The sequence below is a fragment of the Pseudopipra pipra genome, chromosome 10, assembly GCF_036250125.1.
Source record: "Pseudopipra pipra isolate bDixPip1 chromosome 10, bDixPip1.hap1, whole genome shotgun sequence".
NCBI lineage: Eukaryota > Metazoa > Chordata > Aves > Passeriformes > Pipridae > Pseudopipra > Pseudopipra pipra.
In genome coordinates this window covers 12,648,907-12,673,595 of record NC_087558.1, presented here as the reverse complement: position 1 = coordinate 12,673,595, position 24,689 = coordinate 12,648,907, and the positions used below count along the sequence as shown (strand labels likewise).

Sequence of the window (24,689 nt, the reverse complement as noted above, 5' to 3'; positions counted from 1 at the left end):
GCCCCTGAAGAAGTGGATGGGATGGCTTGGATGCTTCCCAAACACCCCTGTGTGCCAGGCTCCATCACCTGTGTGTCAGGACTGCTGAGGGTCCAGAGCAGCGGCAGCTCCTGAGAGATGGCAGTGTGTGCTGCTCTGGAGTTGCAGGGATGCCTGCAATGGGTGTTCCTCAGTGCCTAAGTGTTCCTCATGGCTACTGGGAAGTGCTCTGGCTTAGGCTGAGGGCTCTCTGAAGCAACCTGACCCCTGGTTGGCACCTGCATAGCCACTGGCCCTGGCGTGGTGCCTGTTTCCTGGCAGAGCTGGTTGAGGTGCTCACAGGACAGAGCCTGGAGTGTGTGCTCGTGGGTGCCTGGCCTGTTTGCATCTGTGGCTGTGGGGGAAATGAGAGCTGTGACATGGGCAGGGTCGGTGTACTGGGGGTCTGCCTGTGCCAGCAGCCCTGGGCAGGAGGTCCTGACACTTGCAGGAGCCACAGATGGGGAGACAAATTCTGTGTTTGTGCTGAGGTGATGCCATGGAGCAGCCCTGGTGTGAAGTGTGCCAGTGAAGGCACACAGCTGTCCCACTGGGGACCAGGGGGGTTCCTGGGGCCAAGCTGCTACACTGGCTGACATGAGCAGCATGTTCATGGGGCCATCTTCTTGTCTTCAAACAAGAGCACGGGGGTTCAGGAGAGGGAAACTCCATCCTTGAGATGCTTGCTCTGCCGAGGAAATAGGAGTTGGAAGCAGCTCTGCTCCAGCTCTTTCCCTAACCTCGACACTGCCCCTGTGCTGATTCATTGATTTGGACGGGTTATATACTGGGAGGGGAAGCGTGAACCGCACTCAGCTCTCTTGCCAGCACGGGGCTGTGCTCACTCGGCGTTCGTGGCTGCAGGACACTCGGGTAAGTCTCCTCTCTGCTATTGCCCCTGTGAGCAGCCCCGAGTCTGGGGGACTCCCAGGGCAGCTCCGAGGGTTGGTGGTGCATTGGTGGGATCTGCATGTTCAGCACCTTTTGTTTTGATGGAGATGTTTATCTTGCAAGGCTTCTCCAAAAAAAGTGAGACCACTTATACACTCTGGGAGCTGAGAGAGTTACATGGGCAATGTATCCCAAATAATTATCAATAGAGAAAATTAAGGGAGGCAAAGTAACATTTTGGGGGGGGTTAATGTTATGAGCAGTGTGATGCTGAGGGGCTGAGCAGTAGGGAATATTTGGCCTCTTGGTCTGTAATTTTTTTGTCCCTAGAAGAAAAAGGGAGATCAATTGTTTCCAGCTGCCTTTCCTGAAGGTCTCTCCAGTATGGATGCTCTCTGCGCTGCATTACCAGGGAGTGACATGAGCTGGGCTTTTGATGTGTTGAGCCTTTGGGGAAGTTTATAAATGGCTCACTATAAACAAAGCTGTTCTTGGATGCAGATTGTTTCCATATGGGAAACATAAACTGCTGGCTTATGGAGGGTTCCTCCCTGCCTGAGAGCAAGCATGTTCCTTGGAGGGAGTGCAGGGAGGGGGGCAGGGGCTGTGCTCCAGCACCCCAGGGTGCTGTGCCAGCTGGGGCACTGTGGCCACACCCCTGTGCTGCTGGACTCGCCTGTTTGGCTGAGTTGTGCTCAGATTTTCCCCCTCCCTTGTGCCCTCAAAGCTGTTAGAGGGGGGCTGCTCCATGCCAGCCTGGCACAAGGCTGGTGCTTTAATCTAGGGAGGGAGGAGAGGGTGTCCGTGGTGTCTGTGCTTATGGGGGAATGGATAACTTCACTGTAAAGCTCTTGCTTCTCTGGGCACCACCCCTGGGACCAGCCTGCAAAAGGTGCCCACAACAGACACCCTGCTCTCATGGCAAAAATCAGCCAGGGCTCAGACTTTCTGCTGGGAATGGGGTGAAGACAGGGCCACCTCTGTACCCAGCCTGTGCTGGGGAGCTGGCAAGGGTCCTGTTGATCCAAGCTCCTGCAGGACTGGAGCTAAAGCGTGCCTGGGCAGTGGGGGCTGGCACTGCTCTTGGCTCTGCAAAAGACGCTCAGGGCCGCTCGCTGCCAAGACAGAGCTGGAAGGGCGCTCGTGGATGCCGGGGGGAGCACCCAGCACCCTGGGTCCTGTGTGGCTGTGGGTGCCCCAGGCTGGCTGTGGTCAAGGTCTGGGCTGTTTGGCCATGCCAGGAGGCAGTGCTGCTGGCAGCAGCTCATCACACTCTGTAAAACAGGAAACCATGCTCCCAGCTGCCGGAGGAGCCAAGAGAGGTGGGATGCCAGGGATGCCGCTAATAGCTGTGGTATGGCAGCCAGGCACTGTGGCTCCCAGCTCTGTCTCACTTTGCTCTCCTGCCTGGGCTGTGCCAAGCCCTGCCTGCCCCCAACCTTCCTTGGCTGCCCTCCTCTGCCTCATTGCCATGCTGGGGATGGAATGGCCACAGACTTGGTGGCCTTTTGCAGGGAGAAAGCAGCACCCACCCCTGGCAGTGGCCCTGGGAGCTGGGAAATTGCAGGGGCTGAACCCCCCACCTTTGTTTTTGCAGGCCCAATGGAGCAGGGAGACTGGCAGCAGTGGCTGCTGCTGCTGGTGGGCATCCAGCTGGCCAGTGGCCAGTGCCCAGAGCAGTGCCAGTGCGTCCGCAGCGCCCAGGTGGAATGCTCTGGTGCCGGCATCACCACGGTCCCCAGCCCCATCCCTGCGAATGCCATGACCCTTCAGATCATCAACACGCGCATCACCGAGCTGGGTGAGGCATCCTTCGGCAACGCCTCCCTGCTCATCGGGCTGCGCATCGAGAAGAACAACCTGTCCCACATAAGCCCTGGGGCCTTCCAGCACCTGCCCGACCTGCGCTACCTCAGCCTGGCCAGCAACAAGCTGCAGGAGCTCCCTGTGCAGGTCTTCGAGCCTCTGGACAAGCTGGAGTCTCTACTTCTCTCCAGTAACCAGATCCTCCAGGTTGAGCCTTCCCACTTCACCCACCTAAGCAACCTCAAGGAGCTGCAGCTGCATGGGAACAACCTGCAGGAGCTGCAGGAGGGGGTGTTCGACCAGCTCACCAGCCTCACCAAGCTCAACCTGGCCAGGAACAACATCGACCGCCTGCCGCCCCGGGCCTTCGAGCGGCTGGCACGGCTGCAGGTGCTGCGGCTCTACGAGAACCGGCTCCGGCAGATCCCAGCGGGCACCTTTGATGGGCTGCCAGAGCTGCAGGAGCTGGGGCTGCACCAGAACCAGCTGGAGACACTGTCCCCAGAGCTCTTCGTGCACAACACCAACCTGCAGAAGCTCTACCTGTCCAATAACCTTCTCACCACTCTGCCAAGTGGCATCTTCTTGCCCCTGCACTCTCTTGCCAAGATCACCCTGCATGTCAACCGCCTGCGGGACATCTCCCCCAGTGCCTTTGGGCCCATGCCCAACCTGCGGGAGCTGTGGCTCTATGAGAATGAGCTTTCCAGCCTCCCCACTGGCGTCTTCAGCAATCTCACTCAGCTGCAGCTCCTGGTTCTCAGCAAGAACCGGCTACGTTCAGTGGCACCGGGGGCTTTCCAGGGCTTGGGGGAGCTGCTGGAGCTGTCGCTGCACTCCAATGCGCTGCGCCGCCTGGATGCCCGGGTGCTGGAGGGGCTGCCCAAGCTGCAGAACATCTCCCTGCACCACAACCAGCTGCAGGCGCTGCCGCGGAGCCTCTTCCGGGCCACCCCTGGGCTGCAACGCCTGCAGCTGCATTTCAATGCCCTGGAGTACCTGCCCGCCGGCATCTTCTCCCCCCTGACTACCCTGCGAGAGGTGAGGCTGCACAACAACTCCTGGCGCTGTGACAAGGGCATCCTGCCCCTGCAGGGCTGGCTGGAGGACAATCCCCACAAGGTGGGTGAGACACCCCCGCTGTGTGCCCAGCCTCCTGCCCTGCTGGGCACCCCCATCGCTGAGCTGCCACGGGACCAGTTCCTCGACACTCAGTCCCCCACTGCCTCCTCCCATCCCAGCACCCACCTTCCTGCTCACAGCTCTGAGGCAGCATCGCCAGAGGGCGCCTGGATGGAGCCCCCCGCGGGGCTGCCGATCTCCCCACGGGAGGAGGAGGAGAGGGAGAAGGAGGGAAAGAAGGAGGAGGAGAAGGAGGAAAAGAAAGACGAAGAAGAGGAGGAGAGAGGGCAGTGCGGGCTGACACGCATACAGAGTGGAGTGGTGGTGGCAGTCATCGTGCTGGTGTGTGTGGCCCTGCTTGCTGCTCTGGTGGCACTGGTGGTCTATGGCTGTAGGAAGAAGAGCCAGGTCGTGCTTATGAGGATGAAGGCACCGAATGAAGCCTGAGTGTCCGGCAGACCCTAAGGGGAGAGGTGCTCATGGGGCATCCCCTCTCTGTGGGGCCAAGGGACATGACAGTGGCTCTGCATCAGCTGCCCTTGCTGACTGGGATGGGACAGCATCACCCTGTATGGTGCATGTACCGACCACTGTCCTTCTCTGCTTTGCCCTGCCTCTGCTCTGCAGCAGGGCATCCCCCTGGGTGATCTCCTGTGGCTGCCCTCTGTCTCCAGTCCCTCTTGCCTCCAGTGCATCCTCTGTGCTCATTCCTTGCCCAAGATCTGGCAGCTAGGGTGTGAGGTGCTGAGAGGGATCCCTTGAGCCAGGAGCCACAGCCTGGTAATGATGGTGCTTACCCCAAATAACAAGACTTCCCAATAATTCAGCTTGCATCCTTCCCTGCAGTGCTGCTGCTCTCGTGTTTCCTGCTAACCTCACCCCTGCCCAGCCCCTCTTCCCCATCCTCTGCCCCTGTCATGCCTTCCCCCTGCCCCTGCCTGGACAGGCAGTGTGAGCCGTCAGGCCGTGCCGAGCGAGCACCTTCGCCCCGGGAGAGCTCCGTGTCCTTGTGCTGCGCCGTCACTCGCCTGTGCCCGGGCAGGGTTCCCCGCGGGGCAGGGCTGCTGCCAGACTGATACACCCTGAGTGTCTCAGCCGCGTCCCAGCTGCCCTCCCTGCCTGCAGGCAGGGCATGCCAGAGCACAGCCACCATCCTCTCCTGCTCCCGGCATCCTCCTGCTCCCCTCCTGCACTTCCAGCCAGGAGAGTCACGGGGCAGTGTGCTGGCGTCAGTGGGATAGGGGCAGCCCCCCAGCCCTCACTGCACGCTGGTGCTGACCGTGCCCTGGCCCTGCCTCAGGCCCATGAGGTGCTGGGGGGCCTGGCACTGGCCCCACTGCAGGGGGAGTTAGAGGAGTGGGACAATGGGTGTGAAGTGTCTGCAGGGCCTGGGAGAGACTCTCGTGCTTATGTCCCTGGGCACCTGGAGCATGTTTGGGCTGCTCCTGCTGCAGCCCATCCCTGGTCCTCAATACCTCATGCATCCTCCACCAGCTAGTGAGCAGCCTGTTCCTCTTCTGCTTGGCAAAGCTTCTTCACACTCTTCTTCCTCTCTTGAGTGCCCTGCCTGTATGTGACCAGTCTCCCTGCCTGTTCACAGCCCTTGGGCAGTGGGAATGCTGGCAGCACACAGTGGAGGGGTCAGCAAGCACTAGCTGCTCTGCAATTCATAAATGGGTGCCACACCATGCCTGCCTAGCACCTGCATCCAGTGAACACCCAGCCTTCTCCAGCTGTAGCATAGCCACAGAGGAGTCCAGCTCACCTCCATGTGTGCTGCAGTGGCACCAGGCTGCCTGAGGATTGCTGCCATGGGACAAGAGTCACACTCAGTGGCCACCCCATAGTGCTGGCTGCTCACAGTACCTCAGGAGGCAGTGCTGGCACAAGCAGCTTCACGCTGGTGCACAGGACTGTGTCATGGGGCCATTGGGTGCTGATATGTGACCTTTCCATTAAAGTACCTTTGTCCACCCTCAGTGCCAAGAACTGTTTATTCACTCCTTCATGGTGTACAGCAGGGGAATGGCCCAGCAAGGACAGGGGCTGTGCTTGATTTCCACTCCTAAGAGGTTTTTGTAGTGTTGAGAGAAAGCCCGTACAGGCTGGTGGGGCTGGGAGAGGATTAGTGGATTGCTGTTGCAGAGTCCTTGCTGGTCCCTGGACTCCAGCCTGGGGTGAGGGACTAAGAAGGGCTCAGCCATCCAGCAGCAGCAGATGACTCTTGAAGTGAGCTGAGGCCACAGGAGCTTCTCAATGGAGACACTGACTGCGTCCTGTGCAATCCACTGCTGGGATGGGGAGGAGCTTGGCTCCCTTCAGAGCTGGCTGCTGCTGGACTGTGTCAGCTGAGTTTTTCTGTGTATCACTATCTGCTCCATCAGGCCAGCAGTAAGGTGACCCCCCCCTCCTGACCCTCCATGGTGCTGCCACCCTGCCCTGTTCCAATACAGGCCCTTGCAATGCAGCCCTTACGGTACTGTGTGCTGCTTCCCCAGGCAGGTTGAAATTCCTAGTGAGTGCAGCTGGTCCATGGGTCCCTTGCCATCCTGTTGCTGGCTGGGATGCAAAACACCTGTTGTCGCCATGATGGTCCCACAGTGGTCCCCTCCCCACAGAATCATGGAATCATTAAGGTTGGAAAAGACCCTAACATCATAATGTCCAACCTTCATTTGCCTTGCTAAGCTGTGCCTGGTCCCCTCTCTCGTGACACAGATGCTTCTAGCATCATTTCCCAGTGAGATTTAATAAAGTCCTGGGGCTCTCCTAGAGGGTTTCTGGAAGCAAGCCTGCTGACCTCAGTGTGGAACTGGAGCCACCCTTGCCACTATCCCTGGGCCAGTGGATGTCCGGGGCCAAGACCCCACTTCCTTGCCAGGATGCTCACGGGCGGCTGCCTCTGGCATCACCTCCAGTCCTCCGGGGTTGGGTTATTTTTCAAAGTGTTCCAAGGACACGGGTTGTTGTTGCCGATAAGCAGTGAGAGGCAGCTCCGCCCCAGCAGGAACAGCTCGTCTGCTGGCTTCCCATCCGCCCCAGAAAACACTGTCCCATCTCAGCAAGCAGCATCCCTGCAAACCTGCACAGGTTTGCTGACCGTCTCCACGATGCCACATTCGGTAAGTGGTGGGGCCACAGTGCTTGGGTAGTTTGGGGGGCCTGGGACGGGTGGGAGCCACTGCTGGCTCTGGTGAAAACAAGCGAGGTGGTGGAAAGGAAACGCCAAGCCCAGCACTTCTCTCAAGTGTCAGAGTAAGTCCAGGATAGCCCCACTGATGAGGGGTGTCTGCAGGGGGTGGGCAACATCTCCCACCATGAGGCAGCACTGGCGGGTATCCCAAGTAAGGAGGGACTGGCAGAGGTCTGGAGGTCACTGCCTCAAAAAGTGCCTCCCATGGGCTGGGAATAGGCATTTGGTCAGGCTGAATATCCCTTGGGGACATTTGATGCTGCTCTAGTTGCTTGTGGCAAAAGAAGTACCCGATGGGCAATTGGAAATACAACTGCTGGAGCCCACTTCTGTTGCCCCTGATGCAGAGCAGCCCTTCAGCTTTGTCCCCATCACCCACTGTGTGCAGCACAGCCCTGTGCTTCACATGCTCCCCTGCCCCAGAGCCTGGCTTCGTGCCCTTGGAGACATCTCATGAGGCTACAGGTTCCCACCAAGACAGTTTCCTTCCACAGACCCACATGGGTCTCACCTCAGTCACTGCTCTGCAGGATGTGGGGATCTTTGGTGAGGGTGGCACCACTCTAGTTGTAGTAGGGCAGGCTGAGACAGAGGGTAAGAACCCTGGGGAGAGATGTGGGAGGGAAGCACTCCCCATTCCTGCCTGTGGGTGCAGATTTCTGCCTTGTCGAGGCAGGGGGTGAGGCTTGGATCCTTCTACAGTGCAGGCTGGTGATCTGCGTGCTGCTGGGGCTGGGGTCCCTGCTGGTGAGGGGGCTGCCCCCATCCTGCCCCCATACCTGCCAGTGCTACGACACCTCCAAAGTCTTCTGCTCAGACGAGAGGATGCGGGAGATCCCGGCGGGCCTGCCAGGCAGTGCCACACAGCTCTTCTTTGTGGAGACAGGCCTGAGTAGTGTCCGCAGGGGGGCCCTGGGCACCAGTACCACCCTCACCAAGCTGGTCTTCCTCAACAACAACATCCAGGAGCTGGAAGCCGGTGCCTTTCAGTGGCTGCCCAGCCTGACCGAGCTGGAGGTGTCAGGAAACCCCTTGCCAGCAGTCAGCCTTGGGGTGCTGATGGGGTTGACCAACCTCAGCAAGCTCTCCCTGGGTGCCAATGCCATCAGCTCCTTGCAGCCAGGGTTCTTCACTGCTGCATGCAGCCTGCAGGACCTACGCTTGCCAGGGAACAGGATTGTGGCATTGCCCCCTGGCATCTTCCACCCACTCCGGCAGCTCCAGGCCCTGGACCTCTCACAGAATGTCCTGGTTGAGCTGCCAGAGGGGCTGCTGGCCCCACTCACTGCCCTCCGCCTCCTCAAACTCAGCGACAACCTGCTGGTGCGGGTGCCCCCCGGTGCTTTCAGGGCGCTTGGCCAGCTGACTGAGCTCCACCTGGATGGTAACCGGCTGGAGGAGCTGCCACCCGGCATCTTCACCGGGCTGGGGGGGCTGCGGCGGCTGCAGCTGCAGCACAACGCCCTGGGCAGCCTGGCCCCTGATATCTTCACTGGTCTCCTCAACCTCACTGTCCTCAGCCTGGAGGGCAACCGCCTGGCCACCCTGCCTGCCACCCTCTTCACTGGCACACCCGGCCTCCTCCACCTCTCGCTGGGTCGCAACCAGCTGGAGACACTGCCCCGGGAGCTCTTCTCCAACCTATCGGCGCTGCAGACCCTGGTGCTTTCACACAATGCCATGGACCACCTGCCCACTGAGGTTTTCCAGGGACTGGCAGCACTGACAGCACTACAGCTGAGCCACAACAACCTCTCCAGCCTGCCAGCAGGGCTCCTGGCTGGGCTGCCCCTCCTCACTGCCCTGGCACTGGACCACAACCGCCTGGCCCGCCTGCCCCTGGGGCTCTTCGATGCCAATGATGAGCTGGTGCGTGTGGGGCTGTCTGACAACCCCTGGGCCTGTGATTGCCACCTTGCCTATCTCCTGCACTGGCTCCAGGGCTTTGCTGAGCCCCTTATCCATGGGCAACCCTTCTGTGCCAGTCCAACTGCTCTCCAGGGACAATCCCTGCTGCAGGTCCCCCGGGGGCAGCTGGAGTGCCCGGGAGGACCTGGTGTCCCCCCAGAGGAAGGCTGGGACAGGGATGCTCCAGGACAGTGCACCTACAGCAACCCTGAGGGCACTGTAAGCATGGTCTGTGATGCCACAAGCTGCCAGCAGCTCAGCCTTCGCCTCCCTCCTCCTCCTCCTCCTGAGCAAGTGCAGGGGTTGGGGCCGGCGTACCAGGGTGCCTGGCTGCTGCACTCCCACTGTGGCACACTGCAGGTCAGTGTCCTTGTCACAGCACAGAGCGGGAATGAGGCCACATCGCCAGGTCTCCCTGCTGTGCCCTAGAGCTCAGGCAGGTGCCAGCTTCTGCACTGGAAACCTCTGAGCCAGCCTGGGAAACAGCACCCAGTCTTGCTCTGCTACCCCTGCCTTGGTCACCAGCCATCACTGAGCTCTCCACAACAGCTGGCCTGGAGGTATTTATTCTCCAAGCTATGTGTTTCCTGTATATTTCAAATATAATTAAAATGTATATATTATTTCTGTGCAACCAGTTCCTATGGCAGAGAGAGGAATCGTTCTGTTCCCCCACATCTGCCTGTGTACTTGGGAGAGGCAGTGAAGGTCGATGTGATCCATTGGGGTCTGGTCTGGGGCTGTGCATGGTGTGGTGTGGGTGCAGGTGCATTGTGGTGAGTAGGTCGCTCTTTGGCATACTCATGGTGTGCTCATCTCTGCCCATTGCAGCCCACCAGCCCCACCTCCTGCCCTGCTTCCCTTGGCACTGCAGACACCCAGCTGCAGCCTGGCAATAACTCTCAGGGCATGGTTTTGGGGTGTCCAAGGGAAGCATGGGTGAGTGCTACTGACTACCCAGCAAGGGGCACGGGCTGCCTGGCTGCAGGGTGAGCTCCAGCCCAGGCATCCACTGGCTGGTCCCCCCCTACCCTGCCAGGGCTTGGTCTGCAGCCCTGCAGCCTGGAGCTGGAATGCAGGAAATTCCACCTGAACAGGAGGAAGAACTTTACTGTGGGGTGACTGAACAGGTTGCCCGGCAAGGCTGTAGAGTCTCCTTCTCTGAAGATACTCAAAAGCCACCTAAACAGAGCCTTCAGCAACGCACCCCAGGGAGCCCTACTTCAGCGGGGAGGTTGGATTAGATGACTTTCAGTGGCCCCTTCCAACCCTCATCTATCCTGTGATGCTGATTCTGTGACCCGTGGAGAGGAGACAGAGTCCCACCAGCGCTGCCCACGCAGGGGGTGGCAGGTAAGGTGGGTGCTCCCGCGGGAGGAGCGGGTGTGGGTGCACACACCGGGTGTAAGTGCGTGTGTGTCTGGTGGTGGGGCGGTGCTGCGGCACCATCTCGCGGCGATAGGGACAGGGCTCCGCGGGCCGGGCAGCGCCGGGGGATCCCTCCCTGAGCCCCGCCGCCCCCCTCGGAGCGCCCCGCCCCGCCCGGCCCGGCCCGGCCCCACTGCTGGGCTGTGTGTCCTTGGAGCCCCAGCCCTGCTGCTGCCCACCTGGGGTGGGCAGGGTCTCCCCCTGGCCCCATCTGCCCTGGCAGCGGGCTGCAATCCCAGCCCTGCTTTAGCCTCTGGGTTAAAGAAATGTGTGAATGTGGCATTTAGGAACATGTTTTAGTGGTGGACTTGTCAGTGCTGGGTTAACAGTTGGACTCAGTGATCTTAGAGATCTTTTCCAACCTACATGGTTCTATGACTGCCAGCCCCATGCTCCTGGGAGCAATGCAGACAGGCAACACTGCTTCCCAGGTACAATTCTGCACAATCATCCTGCTGTCTCTCCCAAATGGGGGACTGCCACTGTGCTTCAGACATCTCCCAGGTGATGCTGGCATGGCCACCTCCAAGCCTGGACCACGGGTACAGCAGCTGGATGCAGTTCCCCAAACCCTGGCACAGCTGCCACACTGTGGCCTGGGGTGGCTGGTTGCAATCCTGTTGTGAGCTCTGTCCCCTCATGCACTTCAGCTCCTGCCACTCTGCAGCTTCTGGAACAACCTGGCACCAAGTGGGTACCTGGATGCATACGGCATTGATGTTGGAAAGGAGTAAGGCTGTTGAAAATGTGCAGTGGTTTGTTTTTAAATTTGCCAAGTAAGGTGCAATGAAGCCCAGCAAGCACAAGCTGAGCCTTAATAAGTGCAGGTGAAAACTAAAGAAGACATGTTTAAATGCAATCAGTGCAATTACCCATTGGGAAGTGATGGATACCCAGTCAGTTCAAGTCTTTGCATCAAAAAGGGTGTTTCTTCCCACAGGATGCCCTGCACCAGCCAGCAGCCCTGGGTGTCCCTGCAGGAGGGTCTTTGGCCTGTGTTAGGGTGCAGGACAGGACACTCAGCCCCAGCCCTCTGGTGTGGAGCTGTGGGGCTGAGCACAGAGCGTGGACATCGGCATATCTGTCCAGCCACAGATGTTATCACTATTATGAGCATAAACAAATGGCTCCAGAACTGCACCTTTAGCTACATAAGCTGAATCCTGAGGAAGGAAACAGCTTACTGTTGTGTCGGTGGGGGTGGTGCCTATGACGCTGGTGGGTTATGCTGCTGGAGATATGGGACTGCAGAGACCATTGGCTGCAAAACAGGCTGGCCTGGAAATCTTCAGGTTTCCCTGGATGTGACTAGTCAAGTGGAGCCAGGAGATAACGCCTGGGAGTACGTGACTGAGTCCTCTCCGAGGGGTTTCTGCCATGGCCTCCCACACCGGGGCACAGCTCTGCTGCCGCCTCCCCGGCCGTCCCTTATCTCCCCACGCAGACCTGTGCCCTGAACTCACTTGAAACCAGGCCCTGGGCCTGGGCTGCAGATAAAGAGCTGGACAGGTGATGGGACCCCCATTCGGTGTCCTCACTCCACACGTGGTTTGTTCCTGCAGCCTGGACTTGTCTGTGAGTGCTCCGCCAAGTAAGTGAAACAAAAGCTTTTTTTGTTCTTTAAAATGTTCTGGGAGGGGCCCTGTGGGGGGCTGTTGATTGTTTCCTTGCAGCAAGAAGCAGGAGAGGCTTCAGTGCCATGAGCTGGATGGGGACACCCCTTCATGACCCGGCACTGCTGGAGGGTGGGACAAGCAAGGGATCACACTGAGGGTTTTAAAAGAGCTTTGCAGTTCAGAACTGTCTGTTTTCATCCCCATGCACCCAGCTGTTTCCACCTGCACATTTCACCCACTGTGCTGCTCCTGCACTTTTACACCTGCAGCCCCAGCTCCTCCACCTGAGTCTCCCTGCAGAGAGGATGGGCAGGGATCAGCAATGGCTTCTGCCCTGGGCAACTCTGCAGGGCAGCCGGCACAACCAATGTCACCACCTCCCATTGATTTCTCTTCAAACCCAGTGGCTTTCAGCCTCCTGTATTTGCTGGGCTCTTAACATTTAAAAACCCCCAAACTTCTCACAGCTAATGTAGCCTCCCAACATAAGGTTTTTGCATGTCAGCTTTGACGGACATCAAGAAGCAACCTATAGCTCTTTTCCCTGCTCCCACCCACGGCTGCAAATCAAAAGTTGGAAACTGCAATCCCAGTGCAATGCTCACGGCCCTTAAACCCCAGCTAATGTGTTAGCTGAGTGTTTCCAAATGTTTCCATGGAAGTGGTGGGCTCTACTAATGGGTGTGCATCAGTGACTTCACTTTCTACCTGCAAGGCCAGACCCCTTAACCTTAGGTAATAAAGAGTTCATCTATGGACATTTCATAGTGTTTTAACAAGCCTTGCTCTAAAGCTTGGTTGCTGCTCATTTCTGTCCGACAGAGCTGCACAACTAAGGCCAAAATACGGTGCAATTAGCAAGAATCCTGAAAAGGAGATGCTTAGGAGCCATGTTTTAAATGATTGCCCTGAACTGAGAGAAGCAGCAAGGAAATAGCAAGTCCACCCAGCATGGTGTGGAAATTCTGAGTACACAAGATCCTCTGGTCTTGGCTACCTCCTGGGACCCTTGTTGATCCCCCATTAGCAAGTGCAGGGCTGACTGCTCCTGTTGTTGCATGAATGGGCTGTTTCCCTACTGACTAACTGGACCCACTGGGGCAGCACTAATGGGCAGCAGCACTTTGCCTTCTTCACCCAGGCAGACACCAAGCCTGCAGCTGAGACATGGGAGAAGGAGGGCAGAGAACACACTGTCCAGCCCTTGTCCCCCTGGAGCATCTGCCAGTGCCAAGCCATGACCTGGCTCGCTCTCCCTCCCCATCCCTCTGTACCACAGCAGTGAACTCATCTAAATGCAGTGTGTGTTTGCTTGTATGGTCTCTCTCTTTCCTATTGAATGAGTTATGATATATGAGTAGAAGAGTCCTGAGAGCTGAACAACAGTGTGATGCCACAATTCATGAGCTGTGAACACAGGTTTTTTGTTCTTCATAACTGATTTTTTTAAACCTTTTTTTTTTCCAAGACAATGTACCAGCATTTCCTTTTCCTTTTCTTCCTCTCCTTCCATCCCCATAAATGCCAAGATCAAATCCTGGGTGAAGATCCATATGAAATGCCCAAAGACTACCAGCAGGTCTACAGAGGGATAAAAAATGATGTCAAAGAGATCCCAAAGATTGCAAAGCCCTTCGTTTCTGAAATGATCTTTGTGCAAACCAGCATCACAGCTATAAGGAAAGGTGCCTTCAGGTACATGCCCAACCTGATCAAGATTTTGTTTATTGGCAACAAGATTAAGACAGTTGAACCTGGAGCCTTTGATAATCTGGACAAGCTGAGGGACTTGGATATCTCTGGTGCCTCATTAGAAGAACTATCTGTGGGCACTTTCCAAAACCTCCCAAGCTTACAGAGGCTGGAGCTGAGAGACAGCCAACTCAGATACATCCCCAAAGGCCTCTTTGATGGGCTGGAAAATTTGGGAGAGCTCTCCCTGCACATCAATGCAATCCCTTCTCTTCCAGAAGGCATTTTTGATTCTCTCATCAATTTAACCTTTTTGGACCTGTCTAGAAACAGGATCACAACTCTTCCTGTGAATGCTTTTAGCAAACTTACCCGGCTGCAGGTCCTCCGGCTGTATGAGAATGAGTTGCAAGACCTCCCAGAGGGACTGTTGGACAGCCAGATGGAGCTGCTGGAGCTCAGCCTCCAGAGCAACAGGCTCAGGGCACTGCCACCCATGTTCCTGAGAAGCCTGCCTCACCTGGAGAAACTTCTCTTGGACAACAATCTCATCAGGGTTCTCCCGCCTCAGGGCTTTTTTGGTTTAAACAAATTGAAGCTGCTGACTCTGGGTTCAAACCATATCATGGAGCTCCCCTGCTGCCTTTTTGACACCATGCCACACTTACGGGAGCTGGACCTGGGCAGGAACAGTTTGGCCACACTTCCAGATGGCATCTTTGTCAACCTCACATCCCTTGGAAAACTCATCTTGTCCCACAACCAGCTGTTAGCCCTGCCAAGAGGAGCCTTCACTGGGCTCAGCAAGCTTCTGGACCTCCAGCTGGACACAAATCAGCTCTCTGCTCTGGATGAAGAGGTCTTTGCTTCTCTCCCAAATCTGAAAACCCTCAACCTTCGAAAGAACCAGCTGGAGAGTGTTCCCCGAGGGCTCCTGGACCCCCTGAAGAAGCTCAGCTCAGTGTATCTGAGTGGTAACCCATGGAGATGTGATTGCAACCTCTGCTCCCTGCACAGCTGGATCCTGAGTAACAGTGAGAAGATCAAATTGTCCACCCAAGTCTTATGCAAGAGCCCACCCCATCTGGCAGGGCAAGCAGTTACATTGCTGAGGGATGACCACTTAATTTGCCCAGCTACTCTGCCTCTTTCAGCTTCTTTTATCCCATCTCTGCCATTTAACTCCACATCATCACAAAGGATGTCAACTTTGCCATCACTTGGAGGCTTGTCCACAGCAATGCCAACCTTGCTGTCATTGGCAGCCTTTCCCATCAGGACATTGACAACTGTTGTGTCACCTGTGGTCACCTCTGCTATGTTGCCAACTGTCCCAACGGAGGGCACCTTCAGCACTCCATTGCCAACCGTGCCATCTAAGGCCTTTGTCACCACCCCACCATCAGCTGTGCTTCAGAAGGCCTTAAGCAACAGCCCATCAACAACCAATGTGCCCAAGTCCTTCATCACCACACCATCAACAACCATGGTACCAAAGGCCTCCATCACCACCCCATTACCAACTGTGCTGCCAGAGACCTTCATCAACACCCCACCAACAACTGTGCTGCCAACAGCCTCCATTGCCACACCATCATCATCAACCGTGACGCTCAGGGCTTTCATCACCAGCCCATCACCAGCTGTGCCAACTTCAGCCATCGTAAGCCTACAGTCTCCTGGGGCCACCCACCCAGAACCTGTGCCATCCACTCTAGCTTCTGCCACCACGCAGGTGCCAACAAGCCCACTGGCAGCCATCACCAGACATGTGTTTCCTGTTCTTCTGGTGCCCACCAGACCACTGGCAACCACCACCAGACAAGTGCCTCCTGCTCTTTCAGTGCCCAGGGAGAGGCCAGCCACCATCCCACAGGGAACACCCAAAACCTCCCTTGTCTCAGCCCCCTCCATGGCACTCTGGCCATCCCCCAAGACTGCTGCACTGGGCACGGTCCCACTGGCCTCACACTCCCCATCCCACCATGCTCCTGCACCAGGCAGGGAGCAGGACCATGCCACCACATGGGACTTGTCCCCAGCTGGCACCCAGCCCACCCCCAGTGCTCCCCAACATGCTCCTGCCCCGGCAGGCACCATCCTACTCCCAACGCCTCCCACCCCTTTGCCACCAGACCACATGAGCCCCTTCCCGGCCTCCCCGCCCCTGGCCCCCAGCGGTCATCGTGCCTGGGGCTGGTCCCTGCGGGCCAGTCCACGGCAGTGCCGGCTGTCCCTGGCGCTGGGGCTGGCCGCGCTGGCGCTGCAGGCAGCCTGCACACTGCTGTGGGGGATGCTCGCCCTTCTCCTTCACCAGGACACACGACACCGCCCCGGGCCGCCTGTGAGGCTGCTGAGCCTTCAGACTCTGGCTGATCCGGGGACCCCCGAGCCAGCTCAGGCACCACTTTAAGCTTCGCTGCCCCTGTGTGACCTGGGCTGTGCCTGTTGTCCTTTGGGACATGGAGCCGTGCTGGCCGCAGGGTGTGCGTATCCCTGGGGCTGGGGACCCAGCACTCAGGCTGTTCCCAAGGTGGGGGACCCAGCACCCACTCCGTTCCCAGGGTGGGGGACCCGACACCCAGGCCGTTCCCAGGATAGGGGTCCCAGTAGCCAGGCCGTTTTGGGATGCCTTCCAACTGACGCCCGGCGATGCTCACAGACTGGAACCCTATACGCGATGTCCCTGCCTGACGGCCCTTCTGCCAAACGACACTAGATGGCATCCCGACACAGGCAGTGGCTGCCACCGCCTTCCTGCGGCCACTGAAATGCCAGAGCCCCCGCACACGCCGGCCAGGACCCACTGCACCGCGGACACGGCCACTCTTGCTCGCACGGTCAGGAGCCCCGGCCCGAATCGACTCGCCAGCCCTGGAAGGTACCTGCAGTCCTTGGGGAAGGACATGCCAAGGCTTCCTGCCCCGCACCCTGTCTTCTTACCCGTGCCATATTAGGGGATGTGTCAGTGCCTGTACTCCTCTTCCCCTCTCCTGTTCCCCTCTTCCCCTCTCCTGTTCTCTTTCCTCCTCCGTGATATTAAAGCCCCCCCTGCACCTCTGGGCTGACAAGAGGATTATTTTCATCCCAATGCTTTTCTTGCCATGACCTGCTGTGGGGTGTTCCTGTTGCTTGCTGGAGTGTGGGGTCCCCAGTCAGTGCCAGCCATTGGAGACTAGTGTAGGACCAGGGCTGCACACCCTCCACAGGCAGCAACACAGTGAGACAACAGATGTGCTTTTCTTCCCCCTCTTAAACCTCATGTCCCCCAAAACCTCTTGACAGTGCTGCTTGCCCTGGCCCCTCTGGTAGAGTGATGTTTCAGCATGGCCAGCCATGTACTTTTCTACCATGACCTCACCTGATGCTGAGCCCCTGCTGCAGGCTGGACACTGCCTCTTGGGAAGCTTAGGAGGAAGGGGCTAATGCTCCTTACAACTGAAGGGCTGATGTGCACCTTCACCTCCAGTCCTGGGCTCCTGCAAGGCCTAGGGAAGTGCCAAACTTCAACAAAAGAGAGGTTTCTGCCATTGCAGAAAGTGCTGAAACCTTGCCTGGGAAGCTTTATTCCAGAATTTGAGCCAGTGAACACAGGAGTTGTTCCCTGATTTCGGTCTCTGGGTAGTTTTTTGGCTCTAGGCTCAGTGTTGACTTTGCCCTGTGCAAGGTAAGCTGCTCCCAAATTCAACCACTCCAGTTTCTAGAGTTGCAGGTGTCTGTCTTCAACTCCTTGCCTTTGCCACTGGCACCTGCTCTGTCCTGTCCTGCCTTTGGATGCCCTTCCCCTGTTGTGGGGCTGCCTGGCTTTGTGGGGTCCCAAGGGGAGAGTCCCTGAAAATCAACAGTCTGGACATGTGTTTTGCAAGGAAAAACAGAAAAGCAGCTCAGAAACCTCCTTGCCAGCAAGCCCTGAGCCTGGTGCCCAGTTCCCTGGGACCAGTTCCCTTGCCTGGTGTAAGACCAGGGAAGGGGGAAAGGGGCTTTGTGTTAGGGTACGTGCCTGCAGCTATGCATTAGGGACCTGGATATACCTCTTTGCTAAGAACCTGTGCAGTGTTACAGGCCCTTCAGCTATTCCCTGAAGTCCTGCTGACGGCTGTGAAATACGGGAGGCGAGCGTAGGGCAGCACATCTGGGCGGGATGGAGCGAGCAGCTCCGGGGCTGGGGCTGGCACGGCAGGTAATGAGATACAGATGAGGGAGAGGGAGTGTTTTTTCTGGCAGTCCAGATGGACTCGGCTTAATACTTGATTTAGAGGGTTTGAAAGTGGGGCCTGGCTGCTGGGGAACAGACCCCGAGCACTTCCCGGGGCAATGAGGGGGGGTCTCCGCTGGCTTTTCAGATATTTAATGGCCCAGCGCAGTCTAAACAGGGAAGTACTTCGGGGTGAGATTAGCACAACATAATCACATCTTAAAAGGTCTTCAGAGACACAAGGCACGTCCGCTCTTGTATTAATTACTTGTTATTAATAAAGCTGGGGTCAGGCGCGAGGTGTTCTCTCCGGAGCGAGCTGGTTCCCTCTTTGCAGAGTGGTGGTGTATCTGAAGGCAGCACAAAGCCTTGCAGCCTCCACCTGTGCCCATCCGGCTCTGGAAACCAAATGGCTAACATTCCTACAGCTGCCTTTAAAACTAATTTGCCCCATAATACCCCAAAAGGGCCATGTCTTTCTAAGTGCCCAGAACACCTCAGAGTGCTGTAAAATAATGACAGCCAAGGGTGTTCTCAGCATGGGAATTTCCTGCTATGATTGATTTCTAATTTGCAATGAAAATACAGCCGCCCATGTTCCCGGGGCCAGGCTGGTGCAGCTGGCTCACAAGCAGGAGTCACCTCCCTCCATCACATTAGGAACAATCCTTAGAGGGCTATAGCTGGGCTGGAATGCCTAGGATTGCCCATGCACCGAACGAGATATCACCTCCCTTCACTCTCCCTCTGCTTGCTGCTCCTTGCATAGGATGCCCCTGGTTTTTGCTTTGGGAAAAAAAAAAAAGTGTGAGCATCCCTGTGTGGCATCTCCAGGCTGCTTGTGGCACTGTACACCTCTTCCTGGTTACTGTGATTGCCCGAGGTCCTCATAGCTCACCTCAGGCGACCAAAGTTAGAAGCAGAGACAGGACACCATGCATGTGTGTCCTAGAGTAGTGCTGGGATCAGGGGTCTCCAGCATGGCCTGGAAGTTTCAGAGCTGCCACCGGCTCTCTTCCTGCCCTGTGCAGGTGAGAAGTGGTTCCCACAGCTCTGTCACTCATGCTGCAGTGCCAACCTATAACCCCTCTGCCTGTCAGCCCTGCTGGGAGACCCCCACACTGCGGGTGTGTTCCTTCCACCTGCCTCTGTTCCCCTTCCTGCCCCTGGGGCACCCCATGGGCAGGAAAGGGGCTTGTGAGAAAGAACTCTTTATTGTGGCTGGTGGGAAGTGGGGCAATGAACACCTGCATGAGGGGATTTGCACAATAACCTGGGTGAGCAGCAAGCCTGGGCTTTTGGCAGGCAAGTTTCACTGCTGGCTTATGATGGGAACATGTCCCAACTCGTGGCCACGCTGCCATGACTTTCTCATGAGGTGCCTGCCTCGTGTGCCTGTCCTGAACACGTGCAGAGCTGTGCTGGGAGCAGTGTCTCAATGGCTGCTGGTGTGGTTTCAGTTGGCATGGAAGGACTGGGGGCTGGCTGCTCCATGTGCTGTGGGCAGGGCAAGAAGGGGCTGGTTTGGCACCTGATCCTATAGGAGCAGGGAGGTGCTGGTGATGCTGCTGGAAGAGGTGGGATGGGTGACCTGGGACCTGCAGGTTGAGGACCTGAGCCAGGGTAGCTCTCTGGCAGGGGCAGCTGCAGCTGCTGGCATCAGCCTAAGGACTAGCTGGGCAGGCAAGTGCAGCACTCATTCACCCCCTATTGTGCTCAGCAGAGATGGCCCTGGGCTGGCAGTCGTTGCTCAGTGCTGCTGTGCCCCCTCGATGCTGGTGTTGGTTTTGAACACCAGCACCACTCCTCCATGTGTCTTCTGGATGGTTCGTCTCTCCCTCTCCATCCTTCATCTGCAGCAGCCCTCCCCACACCCACTCACAGTACCCATCCAGCCACATCAAGCTGCCCCTTGCCAAGGAGCCCCGTGAGACGCAGGGGGCAGGAGCTGAACTGGGACATTCATTCATCTGCTTTGGCCTTGGCATCTCACAGCCCTCCTGCAGCAAGGGCCTCACCTCCCCCAGACACATGGGGCAGGACACCCACAGGAGAGGACACCCAGCATGGGGGACAGGGCTCAAATGGGGGGGGTGGGGCTGGCACCGCCAGCACTCCCATCCCGCCTGCCTCATGCCTTGGGCTGCCCAGGCTTTTATCCAGGGTTTGGGGCAGAGCATGAGAGCGAGGGCAAGAAAAACAAGCCGGTGCATCCACCCTCGAGCAGTGGGAGAGCCCAGAGGGGCGGAAGTCTCTGTTTGTTTAAGGTGCAAACAAGTGCTGTTAATCTGCTGCCTGTTTGTATTTCTTTAGAGTCTCTGAGTGTGGGGGGGAGCGGAGATGGGGTCTCCCCTTTGTGCGGGGGCAGGGTCAGGCTATTGGAAGTGAAGGTGAGAAAACACAGAGGGGCAGCTGGAACCTGCTTTGGGAGGGAAAGATTTTTTTCGGCTATTTATGATAATTAGTGGGAAACGTTCCTCAAGCGTTTCAGATGATTCTGTAATGAAGTTGGGCCGAATGTTTCCGCTTTGTTCCCCTGAAACCATTAAAAATCCCCCTTCTTTGGCTGCCTTAATGCAATGCTGAAAAGGCACAATGGCATAAAAGTGGCTCTGGGCAGGGCGGCATGCCTCCTGCCCCACCAGATAGAGCCCTTCAGAGCCCAGATTTTCTGGGTTATAAAACCTCAGCACTCGCAATGTTCATGCAAAAGCTGCTGTGGATCCCGTGCCCAGGGTTCCTTCATATCCCTGATGTGGGTGGGTGTGTGTGAGCGCCAGCTCGGTGTGCTCTGGGGGAGCACAAACACACCGGAGTGAGAAAGGGCAGGCACAGCCAGGGAAGCCATCTCTCCTCTGTTATAGAAAAGCTGCTTCAGCCCGTGGTTGTTCTGGGAATTTGCTGGGGTGAAATGCTGTGCTGGTAGAGGACCAGTGTCCGTGCAAGGGGAAGTGGGGAGTCCAGCCCAAAGGAAAGTCCTTCTAAGTCAGTGCTGTTCTGGGCCAGATCCTGCTCTACCTGCTGGGCTGGGCAGCATCCAGGCACCAGTGGAGAGCAAGGGGCCTGAAATCCAGCCATGACCCTCCGGGTGAATCATTATCAGTCTCCTCTGAGCTGGCTCAGTCTCCTCTTGCTTTTAGCAGTGGAAGGCTTTCCCAGCATACGTGATGAAAAGAAAATCCACCTGCCTGATCTCACACATCTATCAGCACTATTTCCCCAGGGATGATGTATAAAGCTAATGGGAGCTCTCCTGCCAAAGCTATGATAAAAAGAGGAAATGGCAAGAGCTTTTAGCATACTGGTGGGGGCTGAGCATTATGGATTTTGGTGTCCCCATCAATATTCTCATGTGGACTCCTGTCAATTAGCTTAGTCTCCTAGGCTGGGATATGGGACTACATCTGGTCAGGGGAGCTGTTCCCCTTCTGCTTCACCTTTGGCTGGGCAAGAGTGGCTGGGGAGCACTTGGGCACCCAGTGTGGGCACCCGGCAGCAGCACAGTCCTGCAGTGCTGGCACCTTCCAGGCCAGGCACCTTCCCTCCCAGCCACAGCTGGTGTCTTTTAGACAGCGACTGCTAATTGGGATCACATCGTCCTTAACGCCCACCCTCTGCCCCATGGCTGGAGCCAACATGCCCCACTAAGGCACTAAATTATCAGGCTGCGGAGGAGAGGTTAAGGACTGGGAGCATGGCTTCCCAGGATCTGCCTCATCCCTCCGCCTCTCCTGTTCCAGTCATAATCAAACAATCATATCAACCCCCTCACTCCTTTCAATAGGGGAAAATTTGCAGACAAATTCCTGCTAGTGGAATGCTGGAGCTCTCCTGGGTGGTGAGATAAAGATACCTGTCATCTCTGCCCGTCCCCAACACCGGCTCATGCTGGGAACATGGCTGGGGAGCTCCATGCTTTCCACAGGCAGTGTGGGAATGGATCAGGAGGGCTCCCTGGAGGAGCACATTCCCTAAGATAATGCATGGCCCACAGTGACACAATGAGCCCTGCTGTGAATAAGCTGGAGTCCTTACCTCTGGTTTCTGTTACGGCAGGTCCTGAAGCACCACTTGAATTGTGATGCCTTTGCCAGTCCCCATATCTGTACTGCCAACCTTTTCCCAGGAAAAATCTCTAGATACACAGTAAATTTTCTGTGGGAGCTGGGGTAGAGGTACTGGGACTGAGATGGAGTATTTGACTGGTGTATGTCCGCAGGCAGTGGTGATGGGTCCTGGGCGAACTGCAGCGTGTTGTCTCAGAGATGGGGACATCAGTGCGGGTTGCTCCCTGCATCATGCTTTAACCCTCCACATTGAGCCAAATTGCTCTCTTGGCAAAGTTTGCAGTGGAAAACCAGCTATCTTAATGTATAAAAGTGATGATATTAAGCCTCATGGAACATGGCAAGCCCATGGCTTCTCCAGCAGCACACAGCAGCTCTGGCCAAGACGCAGTGTGTTTGAGGGACCAGGTAGCTCTGGTACCACCCTCATCCCTGCCAGCATATCTCCACCCCTTCACTCTGCCTCCCTCCCAGGTCCAACGATTGCTTTCCAGTGAATTATTTACATAAGCTCTCAGCAGTGGCTGGAGACAAAAACTCAGGTACAGAGCAGCAGCAAGCTCCTGACCTTTCCCACCGCCGGACAAACGGAGCCAGCAGCACGAGGCGGGCGCACAAAGGCGCTGTGCCGGCCGGAGCGCTGACCCCGCCGTGCCACAGCTACCTGCTGCTCTGCCACAATGGCCCCACGGCCCCGGCCGGCCTGCCGGGGCGATGAAAAAGGGTCTGGGATAATAATGAGCCTGACTACCACTGCTCTCTTCAGAGAACCGAGTCAACTCCTTGGGAAGAAAGAAAAAAAAAAAAGAAGGAAAAAAAAAAAAGAAAAACCCCTCTTGGATAATAAAGAAGTAACAAATGAAGACTGAAAGCCTATAGAAGGCGTCTTAACCCAGTGAAGAAAAAAAATGTCAACATCTGTGGAGCTGTCTGCAAAAACAGACCAAACCCCTAATGAATACCCTCTAGAAAAGACATTCACTCGAGGAAAGGCAAAAGGCTACATTTTTCTATGGAGGTATAAAGATTTTGATGAATCTGCCCTTTCCCTTTCCAGTGCAGTTGAACCAAGCACTAATGTTCATCTTCAGCTGTATTAAAGAGTGCGGAGGGGGGCAGCGGGGGGAAGAGTCTTGATCTGAAAGCTTATGGGGAGGGTGGATTTAGGGAGCCTGGATAGATGTCTGAGCATTAAACCAAGGAAGAAAAGCAACAGGCATTAGAGAAAATACTGTTTAACAAGAGTTTCTTTAGTCAACCCATTTGAGCAGAGATTGGTGTGCTATAAACATAATCCTCTTAGTGCTGACTTAAACATGTTTGTACAAAACAGGGAAATATAATATGAATGTAATAGTCACGTTTGCTAAAATGCTTAATAAAAAGACAAAAGTCCTTTATTTTGATCTTCAGCTCTGGTGCGGGCTTGGGGCACAGCAGATGTTTTCTCAGAACTCTGTTTGAAAAAAAAAAAAAAAAAGAAATTGAGAAGATGGTTGTGTCCTGGCTGGCTGTGTCACATGGCACTCCAGTGTCTTCCCAGGGTTTGTTGCTGGACAAGCCAACCCTTGCCTAATGAGCCCCCCAGCTCTCCAGTGTGCCAGGTGAGCCAGGGGTTTGAACCTAAAAACACTTGGTGAGGAGTGGTTGGTAAACAAGGCATGTGTCAGGTGGGAAGGCACAGGCAATTTTCTTTGCTGTGCCCAGAAGATTTGCTGAGGGAAACAGAGCTAAGGAATAGTCCCCAACTGCTAAGGGTGCAGACAGAGTTTAGGTCCTGGGCTGTCAGACTCAGATCCAGCTGGAGCTGTTGTGGAGGGACCATAACAGTCATCCTCAGGTGCATCCTACCTTGTGCTACAGACACAGTGGGAAAACCAATGGGTAGAGTTGCTGTAATCACCATCCTAACATCTATGTTAATCAGAGACGAATTTTAAAGACATGGATGAAATGTTGCAGGTTTGTTCTCATTTTTTTTTCTTTTCTATAGAATAATCATAGAAAATGCTAAACTGAAATGGCAATGTTTAGTTTTGACTTTGCTTGATAAACTTGCAATTCATGCTGATGCTGTACAGCCATACTGACTAATGTTAAACACATGTTTATCTTGGACATTCTGTGAAATACCAGCAATATGGGCAGAAGATATGGTGATAAAGTCAGGTCACTTTTCCATGTCTAATAGTCAAACATCCCTATTCCACAGTAAATTTCAGACCTTTCTAATGATTTTGGCCAAACAGGGGTGCTGCAGTACAGGGCAGCTCATGTGGTGGGGCAGAAAAAGGTATCTCCATAAGTACCCTGGAGGGTGGGCACACTGTGCTCCCCTTGGCTCTCACATGGCACCAGGGAGCTGTTGATAGCACTAAAATAAAATGTTTTTCTCTATGTTTCTCAAACAGGTATCATATTGCCCCAAGAAGGTACAGTTCCCCTTTGGGCTGGCTTGGGTAGGTATTGGTGGTTGGGACTTGGGCCAAATCTTGGGCCAATGCCAGGGTTTGTCCTGCAGGTTTGAGTACCTGGTCATGCCACAGTGCCACCTCCTGGAGATGGAGGGGTGACATGGGGACAGGGCTGCTTGCTTTCTGCTGCAGCCAGTGTCAGTGCAAACTAGGTAAAACTTGTTTCCTGAAGAAAATTTCCACTCCAGCAAGAAAAGAAATGCCCCGGTGGTTTTGGAAGCACATCACATGTTTTCTGGTCCACAATGTGTACAGCGAATGCAAGGCATTTTCTGTGGA

The 24,689-nt window shown here is 55.9% G+C and overlaps 3 protein-coding genes across 3 annotated transcripts; all 3 read left to right on the top strand.

The window, feature by feature from the left end:
* Positions 1-808: 808 nt before the first annotated feature.
* On the top strand, positions 809-5,816 carry LOC135419648 (leucine-rich repeat-containing protein 15-like). Its single transcript, XM_064666281.1, has 2 exons — positions 809-891; positions 2,507-5,816. The coding sequence occupies exon 2, from the start codon at positions 2,512-2,514 to the stop codon at positions 4,282-4,284; it is 1,773 nt and encodes a 590-aa protein (XP_064522351.1). The 5' UTR covers positions 809-891; positions 2,507-2,511; the 3' UTR covers positions 4,285-5,816.
* Positions 5,817-6,684: 868 nt separating this feature from the next.
* On the top strand, positions 6,685-9,561 carry CPN2 (carboxypeptidase N subunit 2). The gene is made up of 2 exons (XM_064666282.1): positions 6,685-6,959; positions 7,733-9,561. The coding sequence occupies exons 1-2, from the start codon at positions 6,720-6,722 to the stop codon at positions 9,365-9,367; spliced, it is 1,875 nt and encodes a 624-aa protein (XP_064522352.1). The 5' UTR covers positions 6,685-6,719; the 3' UTR covers positions 9,368-9,561.
* A 2,282-nt stretch (positions 9,562-11,843) lies between these two features.
* On the top strand, positions 11,844-16,188 carry LOC135419646 (vasorin-like). Its single transcript, XM_064666278.1, has 2 exons — positions 11,844-11,957; positions 13,451-16,188. The coding sequence occupies exon 2, from the start codon at positions 13,454-13,456 to the stop codon at positions 16,085-16,087; it is 2,634 nt and encodes an 877-aa protein (XP_064522348.1). The 5' UTR covers positions 11,844-11,957; positions 13,451-13,453; the 3' UTR covers positions 16,088-16,188.
* Positions 16,189-24,689: the final 8,501 nt, after the last annotated feature.

What these genes read in the sequence shown, in the direction of transcription:
- LOC135419648 (XM_064666281.1), top strand. Translation starts at nt 2,512, where the DNA reads ATGGAGCAGGGAGACTGGCAGCAGTGGCTGCTGCTGCTGGTGGGCATC.
- CPN2 (XM_064666282.1), top strand. Translation starts at nt 6,720, where the DNA reads ATGCTCACGGGCGGCTGCCTCTGGCATCACCTCCAGTCCTCCGGGGTT. An exon ending in TCTCCACGATGCCACATTCG is followed by an intron (nt 6,960 to 7,732) that starts GTAAGTGGTGGG and finishes ATCCTTCTACAG; the next exon opens with TGCAGGCTGGTGATCTGCGT.
- LOC135419646 (XM_064666278.1), top strand. Translation starts at nt 13,454, where the DNA reads ATGTACCAGCATTTCCTTTTCCTTTTCTTCCTCTCCTTCCATCCCCAT.